This window comes from Kryptolebias marmoratus, linkage group LG9 (genome assembly GCF_001649575.2).
Source record: "Kryptolebias marmoratus isolate JLee-2015 linkage group LG9, ASM164957v2, whole genome shotgun sequence".
Classification (NCBI taxonomy): Eukaryota; Metazoa; Chordata; class Actinopteri; order Cyprinodontiformes; family Rivulidae; genus Kryptolebias; species Kryptolebias marmoratus.
Window position 1 is genome coordinate 8,865,545 of NC_051438.1, and position 12,203 is coordinate 8,877,747.

General features: G+C 44.0%; 1 protein-coding gene across 4 annotated transcripts; it reads right to left on the reverse strand.

Moving 5' to 3' along the window:
* Positions 1-14: 14 nt before the first annotated feature.
* cnot7 (CCR4-NOT transcription complex, subunit 7) lies at positions 15-10,712 on the reverse strand. 4 transcript variants are annotated; one of them, XM_037977413.1, is made up of 8 exons: positions 10,553-10,712; positions 10,192-10,241; positions 8,720-8,843; positions 8,442-8,635; positions 7,366-7,527; positions 5,531-5,675; positions 3,821-3,931; positions 15-1,462 (listed from the first exon to the last, which is right to left on the reverse strand). In XM_037977413.1, the coding sequence occupies exons 3-8, from the start codon at positions 8,834-8,836 to the stop codon at positions 1,331-1,333; spliced, it is 861 nt and encodes a 286-aa protein (XP_037833341.1). In that variant the 5' UTR covers positions 8,837-8,843; positions 10,192-10,241; positions 10,553-10,712; the 3' UTR covers positions 15-1,330. The 4 variants fall into 4 exon arrangements, with proteins under 4 accessions (XP_037833341.1, XP_017275174.1, XP_017275173.1 ...); XM_017419685.2 differs by having other exon boundaries at positions 10,192-10,281; XM_017419684.2 differs by lacking the exon at positions 10,192-10,241.
* Positions 10,713-12,203: the final 1,491 nt, after the last annotated feature.

A 12,203-nucleotide genomic window follows, 5' to 3' on the forward strand; every position in this document is an offset into this window, starting at 1 on the left:
GCCTGGAGCGTTGGAATGGTAGAAAAATTTCAAGCCTTTATTTACAAAAAAAAAAAAAGAAAATCTAAAAACGTTTCTTTCGTAGATTGCATATTCTTCTTTTCCTCCTTTTACAGTGTGGTAGACGGGCTGCAGAAAGAGAACGTGTGTGTTTTGGATGCATACGGATACACAACCTACGCTCCAACGCACACCTATGTAAGGCCGGGACTCGAACAAACGGCATTTATTCAAACGTTTCAGTACATGCAGCCTGTGGACGCGCCATGAGCGGGCTGGAAAACACGGGAGGAAACAAAAGTGTCACTCTGAAATGTGGTAACTAGTTGCAAGGAGTAAAACTTCTTCCTCTTTTCTTAAACTAAACGAATTAAAACTCAAAATCTACTCTAACAGAGCAGCTTAAAGTGGCCTACAGCTGGAGACTGATTTGTTTTTAAAGGTTTTGTTGCATTGGATAGTTCTATAGAGCTGATTGTGAGGGTGTTTACGTGCACAAATAACACACTCCTCGAACGAAAACTCTTCCTATGCATATAATAATCTGTCGTTATTATACTGAGTTGTCAGAAACAAAGACAGAAAGGTAAAAAAAAAAACAGAAAAAAAAGCTGTTCATTTATATTAACATCTTTTTCTAGAGAAGGATGTACAAGTTTGATGTCTCACAGTGAAAATCAGAGCAGCAATCTTTATATGAACAACAACAAAAAGGTTCAAGTGCAGGTAAACACACTCAGTGAGCTCCTTTTATCGTCAGGAAACCAGGACGTCTTGGTGTCGAACTACTCAATAAATTAAAAGTTTAAAAGAGAAGAATGCAGCTAATATTAAGGCTGAGCGTGGTGAGAGCTGATAATGTAAAACTGAAACACAAAAGGCAACAGAGAGGAGACGTGCGCGCACACACACACACACACACATCACGTGTTCAGCTTTCCATATAAAATCAGCTTTAAAGTGCAAAACATGTCTACAGAACACTTCAGGAAAACTAAAACCCCCTCCTCTCCCCTCATCTATTCCAAGCATGTTGAACCGAGCTGAAACGGGCCACGCTGCCTGTGCCGCCCCGCGGGGGAATAAAAGACTAAACTCACACGCATGCAGCTGCGGCACGGGGCGAGGACAGCCATGAGCCGCTCGGTCGTCGCATTCAAGTTTAAGGTGAGCGGAGCCTATGGGAAACAGCTTGCTAAACGATGCGTATGGATGTTGCTTTTGCTCCTCCGTGATCGTCGTCCGGCTTGGCCTCAGCGCCGCGCTGACTCTGTGTGTGTGTGTGTGTGTGTGTGCGCGCGCGGCGGGACGGCAGAGTTTCAGAGCGATGTCACGACTGCTGCTTGTTGGCCTCCTCTTCGTAGGCGTTTCCCGTCCCGTTCTGAACGTAGGCGGAGCCCGAGCCCAGCCCGTACAGATGGCCGCAGTACTTTGCGTCGTCGATGTGATCCTCGAAGAACATCTGGGGGGGGGGACGTCGGAGAACAGACAGTTATTTAACTTGTACAGTAAACAAAAAACATACTGGTCCATTTCCTGACACGCGAGTGGTCTTTTTGAAGTTTTAGGAGGTTTCGTTGCACCATCCAAACTCTACATTTTTTATGATTTGGAGGCGTTTTTGAGCAGTTTGTTTCCAACCTCACCTGCTAACAGGGCATGTTATAAATAACTTTTACTCTCTACATGAATCATGAACTTGCAGCACCCAAAGCCCGTCCAAATATGAGGAGCAAATGGAAACCAGCAACTGTTTACGCCGCTGGTTCTCAAACTGCGGGTCATGACCCCTAAGGAGGGACTTGTGACCCTTCCTAACTTTTTACAACCTTTTCAGTCCTTAAAATGCTGCGACCCGGGCTTGTTTTTGAGTTGTACAAACTGTACGTTCATCTCATATCGAGCCGTGGTTTGACAAGGTGCAAACCGTTCACTCATCATGTGAGTCCACGAGGTCACGTGGACTCACATGAAAAGGAAAAACAGCTGGTTTGAACCAAAGAGGACAGACGGGGGATATTATTCTCCTGGAACTAGAGTGAAGGGTTAGAGACTAAAAAAAAGACCTGTGTGTGTCAGAAAACTGTCAGCTGACAAATAAAATTTAAATGTTTTTTAAAAGCCTAGCGCATATTGTAACATTACATAACGGTAACATTAGGAAGTCACTCAAGTCTTCGTTTTTCTCCTCTTGAATATCCAGAGCAGAAAAATGCCTAAAATCAGCATCATTGAAGATTAAGAAACTCCTTATCAGGGGTCCTCCTCCTCCATCTAACTCTGTCTTCTGTGTCCTCTGTCCTCACTCCAACTCCCTCCATGTCCTCTCTAACTGTGTCCATATGTCTCCTCTTTGTCTTTTTCCTGGCAGCTGCATCTCTAACATTCTTCTACCAATATACCCACTGTCCCTCCTCTGGACATGTCCAAACCATCTCAGTCTGGCCTCTCTGACTTAATCTCCCAGTCCTTCAACCTGTGCTGGACCTCTGATGACCTCATTCCTAATCCTCACCACTGTCCTCCTGTCCTCATACGTGTCCTGTTCCAGTCTAACAAACTTCTCAGCCTCTCCAGATGTCCTCATACAACCACAGCTCCTCCCTCAGCACCCTTTCATATGCTTTTTCTAAATCCACAAAAACACAATGAAGTTCTTTCTGACCCTGTCTGTACTTCTCCATCGAACATCCTCAAAGCAAAGATGACATCTGTGGTGCTCTTTCTTGGCATAAAACCATCCTGCTGCTCACAAACAGTCACCTCTTGTCTAAGTCTAGCTTCCACAACTCTCTGCCAGATCTTCATCGTGTGACTCATCAACTTAATTCCCCTGTAGCTGCTACAACTCTGTACATCACACTCGAGTCAAAAACCTCATCTCTCCAAGACATTTCCATACCTCCACTGGAATATCATCAAGTCCAACAGCCTTCCCCTTCTTCATCATCTTTAAACCTTTCCGAACTTCATCCTCACTAATCTTTTCCACTTCCTGGTCCACAGTTTCTATGGCCTCTGCTCTTCTTTTCATTTCATTCTCTTCATTCATCAGCTTCTCAAAGTTCTCCTTCCATCCTCCCATCTCACTCTTCTCTCTCGTTAGAACATTAACATTTCCATCTTTAACACACCTAACCTGCTGCACATCCTTTCCAGCCTGGTCCCTCTGTCTCGCCAGTCGATGCAAGTCCCGTCTCTTCCTCCTTAGTGTCCAGCCTCTTGAACAACTCATCATACGCCTCCTGTTTTGCCTTTACTACCTCCCTCTTTGTCCTATGTTTCATCTCCCTATATTTCTGTCTACTTTCTTCAGTCCTCTCACTGTCCCATTTCTTCCTGGATAACTGCACTTCACTATTCCACCACCAGGTTTCCTCATCTTTTCTCTGTCCAGATGACACACCAAGTACCTTCCTTCCTGTCTCTCTAATCACTGTGACTGCAGTAGTCCAGTCACCTGGAAGCTCTTTCTTACCACCCACAGCCTTTAACAGCTCCTTTCTGAACTCCTCACACCTTCCTCAACTTCCACCATTTTGTCGTCTTCTCTGCCTTTACCCGGCTCCAAATACTGTGGGAAAATATCATTAGCCCTCACTAATAAAAGGTACTTAATATTTCTGCTAAAACACCCATTTGAGGCCTTTTTTTTTTAAACCACATATTTTTTCTATTACAGTTTTATTTTAGTCTTGTGGAGCCAAGGAGGGCCGCGCCTCCTAAAACGGGGTGCAGCATGAAAACTTATAAAGAAGTTTAATTTATTAAATCAACTGTATTCAGTTCAGACCCGACTCGAGTCTCAAAGGGAACGTACCTCTCTCATTTTGAAGAACGCCATGCCTGTGAGTAAAGAGTCGGAGCCGGCCTGGTGCTGCGGTCCAATCCTCTCCAGCTCCAGCTGCTCAGCTACTTCCTGCAGCCCGCCCTGAAAAACAAAGATGACCACCGTCAGCCTACGACAACGCGTAACGTCCGAGGAAGACCGGAGAGACGTTTTCAAATACAAACAACACCAAGAGCAAAGGCAGGATGCACTCTGCAGTTACCAGCTCCCTCACACACACACACACACCACTGCAAGAGATTCTTGGACTCATTAGGAACAAGTCTGACGAACAGGCAAAACGATGTTATTGTGGAAACCGTTGCTACACGTTGAACTCCTCAGTAATAATAAACATTTCGTAGTGTGATTTTTTTTATTTTTTATTGTGTGCATTTTCAGCACAAAGTTGAGCTCGTTCCCTCTGCGAGTTGGACTCCACCAGAGCTGCCCCTAGTCTCCATGGACAGAACCTGAAGGCAGAGTCCTGGAGGGGAGGGTGTCTGGTTTGGGGACCTCAGGGTCTTGTCAGCATGCTCTGTTTGCAGCTGAGCGTGAAGCGGTGAGTGATGAGAAAGAGGCAATTCTCCCTCTGGGTCAGGACTGAGTCTCTGCTTGAATCTGGGAGTCTTGTCCATGAGGGATGGAGGCATGGAGCAGGAGATGGACCAGTGAACAGGGGTTTCAGACGCAGCGACGAGGGCGTTGCTCCAGTTTGTTTCGGTGAAGAAGAAGCTGAGCTGGTCCGTGGCATCACAAGACGTGGATCTGACCTGGGGGACATCCTGGAGTCCTCCAGGTGGAGCTGCTGTGCCGGTTTGAGTTTCTCTCCTGGACCTGATACTTCTGTGACACAACCACAGATACACGGTGCGGAAATTGATGAAAGGTCATTTTCATTTATCTACGACGCGTGGGCTAGCCTTCAGCGTTCCCATCTGAAGCTGGAACGCAACCGGAGCACGATCCTGTGACGGCATGTTCTCCTGTAGGAAGCTCCACAGGAAGTTCCTTCAAATGCAGCCACTGACAAGCAAACTGAGAGAGACGTTTAGGTCAGCAGGAAATAAGGTGCATAATTCTGAGCATATCGAGCTGTGTAGAAATATACAAAAGCAACGTTCTCAGGTGATTGGATTTTAAAACTTTTTCAAGGCTTAACCTGAAGTCTATGAGCCGCGGCAGCACCAAGGGCTGACACTAACCAGGACCTGCAGGTAGTGCTAAACACAAATTTCTGATATCCACAACCTGTTTAGGTAATATTTATTCTGACTGGGTTGGCAGTCATCGCCACACAAGCAGGATGTCAGCTGTCTTGCAGACAAGTAAATAATAAATAACCAAATCTCTTTGTGTAAACGCAGCTGTTTGCTCAGTTTCAGAGCTCCTACGGGAGACTTTAGGGTCAGTCTACGCTTGTTTGTTTCAAGAGAAGTACCCACTGGTGCACATCCACATGTAGAAATGCAGCGGAAAAAACATCTGTGTTGCTCTGTTGCATAATGAGTTGGACTTCTGAGCCTGATCTGCCTGTCGCCCTGTTTCGGAGGTTCCCGGAGTGCGAAAAGGGCAAAAGGATCAGAGAAGCTGAAGTGTGAAACCGGCTACAAAGAAGTCAAAGTGCGACAGTTTAAAGAACTCAGAGGACACTCAGTGCTTCTTGCTGCAAATTTTTTTTAAAAAAAGGTAACAAAGCACCTTCAGGTTTTTACAGCTCTTCATCAGGTACTTCACATCGTAAATGACTGGGAAATACAAGCGGAGAATCTCAAAGAAGTCCACCTCCTCCTCGGGTAGGTTGGCGTTGGACAAAATCTTGATCAGGTATCCAAAGTCATAGCCACTGAAAAAAACAACACACACATCTTAACAAGGTTTATAAGCTGCACATCAAGAGGCGTCGGAACATTTTCTCACTTCCACTCTGCCAAGACAAACTGTCGGGACGAGTCGACTTATTGGACCCTTTTCCTCTCATGTTTGCTGTGTGGACATGTGGGCAGGCTTCTGTTCGTACAGGCAGAATACCAAATCATCTGATTACAGATACAGACAAATTTGTTTTTACCCTTTTGTCAAAGAAAGAAAAACTGAAATAACTTGAAACTGACGAAAGTAATACAAAGAAAACTGATTGTAAAATCAACTAGTTAAAACAAGTTGTTGCTTTTAAATTGTGGTTCAACAGAATTAGTTTTAAAAAACTAACTATTTAAACTGACCATGACAAAAAGGATGGCACTCCTAGAAAAGACTAATCTGTCCACAGGGACATGTTAAACTGAGGAGTGTCCTGTAATCAGCATCACAGGTGTCTTCAGTCCTGTAATCAGTCAGTCTGTCTGTTTAAAGGGTGACAGGTAGTCACAGGGCTGTTTGGTATCATGGTGTGTACCTCACTGAACATGGAGCACAGAAAGCTGGGGACAGAGTTGTCTCAGGAGCTTAGAAAGACAATTACTGACATCCTGTTAAAGGTAAAGACTATAAGACCGTCTCCAAGCAGCTGGATGTTCCTCTGACTGCAGCGGCTCAGATTATTCAGAAGGTTAAGGTCCACAGGACCGGAGACGACCTCCCTGGATCCTGACGACCCACAGAGCTTCTGAGACAACGTCCTCTGGACAGATGAGACAAAACTGGAGCTTTCTGACAACAAGTCCCATCAGCTCTGTGAAACAAAGAGAAGAACCCTGAACCTACAGAGGAACATGGAGGAGGCTCGGTTCTGTTCTGGTTCTGACACAGGAGGTCCTGAATCTGTTCAGGGTCCAATGAAATCTCAAGACTATCAAGGCTTCCTGGAGCTAAATGTGCTGCTCAGAGTCAGAAAGCTTGGTGTCAGTCACAGGTCACAGGTCCTCCAACAGGATAATGACCCAAAACAGCAAGAATGGCTCAGAACCAAACATTGGACCGTTCTGAAGTGACCTCTGAGCCCTGACCTAAATCCTGATGAACATCTGTGGAAGGAGCTGAAACATCTGGAGAAGGAACCCTTCAGACCTGAGACAGATGGAGCAGTTTGTTCATGAGGAGAGGGACAAAACACCTGAGGACAGGTGGAGACGTCTCAGAGAGAGGGACAGAAATCACCTGATCGCAGTGATTGACTTAAAAGGCTGAGCAACAAAATGTTAAGTTTAGTTTCCCATCCTTTTTGTCGAGGTCAGTTTCATTAGTTTTTTTTTTTTGTTGTTGAACCAAAATTCAAAAGCAATGACTGATTTTCATTCGTTGATTTGTAGTATTTTTATTACTTTCATCCGTTTCAAGTTATTTCAATGACTATTGTTGGGTTTTCTTCGTTTAACAAAAAGATTATGAACAGTTTAGTTTAATTTGTAATTTTAGAAGACCCTGACTAATTAGGGGCTCATCTGAACTGAATAAGAAGTGAAAAGTAATGGACTTGAGCAGACATGAGACTAATGTTTGTCCAAAAATGAAAATAGAGAAACTTAGCTGCTCACTGACACGGCAGCAGTGCTGAACCAGGGACACAGAGCAGGGACGTGTCCACAAAGGGTTACCTGTGAAAAGACAGCCACTTGACTCCGTCGCACAGCACCACCCCAGAGGTCATCAGCAGCTCCGCGAAGTAAAGCGTCTCGATGCCTTCCTCCTCGTGCTTCTTGAACTGAATCCCTGAAGTGGTCAGAAGCTCAATGGAGTCCTGCGCGTACATATCTTCTCTGATGGAAAGACAGACAAGAGCCACAACGTTTCTGATCTGAGATGTTCATTAACCCACGAGGGTAAAACAACACAGAAATGTATTTCCACTGAGATGCTGAGAAATCTCTCAGTTTTAACCACAAAAACAGAGAGGTATGAAGTGAAACTATGGCAAGAATTTTCTTTTTCTTGTAGCCAATTATGTTACAGATTCTTTACTGAAATATTTCACCTGTTTGGAAATCTTCACTCTCTGTGCTTCAGTCCTAAAGTAAACAATTTATACTACGTGAAGCTACCCTGTCTTAGCTGCAGTTTAGGCAGCTTCATAACAAACTTTAAAGTCCTGTGTGAAATAAATAGCTCTTAAAAGACAAACCACAGTGGTTAAAGTACCAACAAAATTATGGAAGTTTAAAAAAAACTATATTAAGACTAATAAACACATTTTAGATGGTTGCGTTATACGATCTGTCACAGGGCTGATTGAACACAGCGATTAGCAAAGATCTTCTCTTCTGAATTATAAAAACGCTACAGGAACGTGAAGCCAGCCTTCTCTTAAGGACTGCTTGTCGCCCGCCACCGTGCATGTTGAAGTTTTAAATAAAGATCTTGTGCGATCTGTTGGTGCTCAGAGTACGTGCTGGAGACGGCTCTCATCTACTACCACACCAACTTTTGGCCCGATATTTGTAGAACTGACTGAGTTGTAGCCACTTTTGTGTTTACAGAGCTCGGTTTGCTGTGGCGGCCATCTTGAATTTGGGTTGACTACTAGAGTCAATCAGCCGACACCCAACGATTACTTCCTGAGAGTTCATTAAAACCCGTGCGGCGGCTCCTGGGATGTTCTGCGAACAGGAAACGAAACACGCGACTGAACAATGAGCAGACAGGGAGACAGACGGAGACAGGACAGGGGCCTTACGTGAGGTTGAACTTGAAGTTGAACTGCCACGTCGACGTGCCAGGCGGATACTCGCCCTGCTCGTTCATAAACGTGAGGCCCAGCTGGATGATCTTGAGCAGGTCCACGTTGCAGCGCAGCAGCTGGTACTGGTAGTCGGCGTTGCTTCTGAACTCTCCGATAGGTCTCGCTACAACACCTGGAAACTCTGTGTCCTGCGGGGAGACAAGGCACCGTGAGGCCTGCGAGACCTGCGAGTGTCGGCGAGCGTGCGTGTGTGTGTGAGGGACGCCGCTCACCATTGCAATGTAGTTGTACTTTCGGATGACTTGTCGGATCCTCTTCAGCTCCTCCTCCAGGTTGTTGGCCCAAACCTCACATATTCTTTGGCTGTGATCCACAGTAGCTGCGGGCATAGTGCCACTTCACCCAGCACGGCACACGCAGGATTACAGTGAGAAGTAAAGGTAGGGTTATTCATACGACAGCTGTCTCGAGCAAAAATCTGAAAGTTCTTCACAGTGCAATAAATAAAACCCAATACAACAGGAGAAAACAACAAACCAATAAGTAAGCGTGTAGAAAAGACCTCAAAATAAATAAAATGAATGGAGGCGCTTTTTAAAGAAAAAAATTTTTTTTTTAAAGCTAATTCCAGTCGATGTGCGACTTCTTGAAAGGATCAAGGATTCTGTGAGTTTTAAATCAAAAATAAAGAAACACTAATTATCTCTGGTTACATGATCCGAGGGTCAGAGTTAAAGGTTACGGCTTTAAAAACAACAGTTTCGACACGTTTTTTTTTTTTTTCCATGAAGAAAATCCAGACTTTTCCCCAAACAGAAAGTTAGGTTTCTTGTTTTTGGATTTTTGGACGCCAAAATGTCTGCAAATTACCTGTAATACGCTGCTGCAAACAACTGCGTTACAGGCTAAGAGGTGTTTAATCAATCTTTTCCTTAAATAGAGCCAATTTATTTCAACTGCATATAAAATATCATGTTTTATATGGTTCTGAAAATTCCTATTGCTAAAAAAAATAAAATACTTTTTAAAATGTAAGCTTTTCTAAAAAAGTTAAATCCACTGCATTTTGCTTTATGAAATGACACTGATTATACATTATCCATTTACAAATACTGTCAGTTTCTAGAAGGTAATCCTAATGGTAAATTCACCAAAAATGTGCTTTTTTTGGTTACTATGTTAGCCTTTTTTATACAACCAGTCTTAACACTATCCTGCTCATTTCAGCAACTTTTAGAGACTTGGATTTGTAGTTTTGGAAAATAAAAAAAGTCTGGAAACTCAAATGTTGTTTTTTTTTTGCATCCTCTGCTGGAAAACACTAAAATCTAAGTTTTCAGCACTGTGTGGATAAAAATCTAAAATGTAATGAGGAGCTAAGCCCAAGACTTTAATTTAAATGTAAAAGTAACAGGTAACCAATGAAGAGATGACAGATTTTGAACAATTTAGAGATGACAGAAGGCCTTATTTTGCTAAGACAAGCAAAAGTGTATTACATCAATGTGAGTGAGAGGAAATAAAAGCATGCACAATCAGATCCAATACACTGACAGTCCGGTTTGAGATCTCTCTCAAGTGTAAAAAAAAAAAGTGAAAGAAGAAGAGAGGCTGTGAGTTGCAGATAATTGAAGTCATGATGAAATAGCTGCACAGTGCACTGACTTGGCAGCACATAGCATTTAGAGGAAAAAAATAAAATTAAAAAATAAACACAACCTGCTTTGAACCACGAAACACTTACTTCCAGAGCACTTCTTCTTTGATTTTAGTCGGAGCAGTGTGCAGCAGCCTCTACATTACAGGTCGTATGATGAGTTTGCACAGACATCAGCTGTGTTTACAGGAGTTTAAACATTAGCTCTGCAGCAGCAGCACTCCGGCTAACTACGGCGAGTTGGAGGGCGAAGCGAAAATTAATGCTAGCAGGAGGCACGGCTGGACTTTTAGCTCACTTTGCAAGTCGACAGCTAGCTCGACTAATTTCATGGAGGTGTGTGTGTGTGAGACATGAGAGACGAATACAGCAGGCGAACACACACACACACACACCCAGAGAGAGAGAGAGACACACACTTTCACACAGCAATGCTTCTTTAACTTACCGTTCCCCTAAGCGGGCAGCTGTGTGTTTAAAGCGTGTGCTCTCTGAGAACTGTTACTATGTTCTGTGTTATGGTACCGGGGGGTTCCGCTAACTTTGAAACACTTTACATTCAACACCGTTTTCATGTCAACCGTCGGCTGCCATCATGACTGAGCCGTCACGACGTCACCACGTAAAAAAAAAAAAACGGAAGCGTGCGTGCGTCTTTACGTCACGTCGTCTTATCTATTCAGCAGTTTCATAACCTGTTAGACAAAATAAATATATATATATTTTTTTTCATGAATGTATTTACGCAAAAATTATTGTTGGACCTAAAATTAAACTTGTATTTGAATAACTTTCTGATACCAGTTTTTTATTTTATTTTTTCTCCTCTTTTTCAGAAAGACACTTTTCTATGATAGAAGAGTTTGGTTAGAAGCCATGCGTATACACACACACATATGGCGCCCCGATGACCACTGGTACCACTGAGGCCTTGACTTTCCACAACTTCTCTATTTCCTCTTTCAGCCCTTGGTATTTCTCCAGCTTCTCGTGCTCCGTCTTCCTGATGTCACAGTTGCTTGGGACTGCTACATCTATCACTACGGCCTTTTTCAGCCATCACCTGTTTGTCAGCCTGGATCTGGAAGTCCCACAGTATCTTAGCCCTGCCACTCTCCACCACCTTAGAAAGAGTCTCCCACTTTGACTGTGGGACCTCCAGTCCATACTCGGTACAGATGTTCCTGTACACTATTTCAGCCTCTTGGTTATGGCGTTCCATGTACGCTTTGCCTGCCTGCATCTTACATCCTGTTATATGTGCTGGACTGTCTCAGAGACATTTACACAGCCTGCATCTTGGGTCCTGCCTGGGATGATAGACCCCGGCCTCTATTGCTCTTGTGCTGCCATGATTAGCGCCTCTGTGCTGTCCTTCAGTCCAGCCTTTTCTAGCCACTGGTAGGATTTTTTGATATCAGCCACTTCCTCAATCTACCTTTGGTACATCCTGTGCAGTGGCTTGTCCTTCCATGAGTCAGGCAGGTCCTGAAGAGCCAGCTGAATGGTAAGAACAAAGTCCAGGCCATCAACACATAGGCAGTGTCAGTCATCAGATACCCTGCTGGTATAATAACCTGGCCAAAGGAGGAGATGGAAGCCACTGACATCAAGACACGAAAGCACCTCACAATACAAGGAGAGTTTCACCGTAAGTCCAGCACCCTAAGACTGTATACTAAGAGAAAGGCGGGAGGCAGAGGACTAGTGAGCATCAGAGCCACTATTACAGGATGAAACAACTTGGATCCTGGAGTACATCAGGAAGAAAGCCCCCAATGATGATCTGTTAAGAGAATGTCTCAGGCAGCAGAAACTCAATGTGGAAGAGGAGAAAGAGGAACCCTATCTGTAGGTACTTGATTGTGGCTGACTTCCTTGCAGCCTCATCCTGGTTGCCATTTGTCTGCAGTATACCAAGGTACTTGTAGCTGTCCTGGACATCTGCAATGTTGCCTTCAGGTAGTTCAACCTCTTCAGTTCTGATTACCTTGCCTTAAACAGTCACGGTCCAACAGCTCTAAGTTGTTTTGAAAAACTGAACTTGAAGTGGCAGAAGCTTCTGGTCAGAGTTGCCAATTTTTAGTTGAAAAAAAGAC

What these genes read in the sequence shown, in the direction of transcription:
- cnot7 (XM_017419684.2), bottom strand. Translation starts at nt 8,836, where the DNA reads ATGCCCGCAGCTACTGTGGATCACAGCCAAAGAATATGTGAGGTTTGG. An exon ending in AAGTGGCTGTCTTTTCACAG is followed by an intron (nt 5,676 to 7,365) that starts GTAACCCTTTGT and finishes TGTTTTTTTCAG; the next exon opens with TGGCTATGACTTTGGATACC. An exon ending in CGTTCTTCAAAATGAGAGAG is followed by an intron (nt 1,463 to 3,820) that starts GTACGTTCCCTT and finishes CCCCCCCCCCAG; the next exon opens with ATGTTCTTCGAGGATCACAT.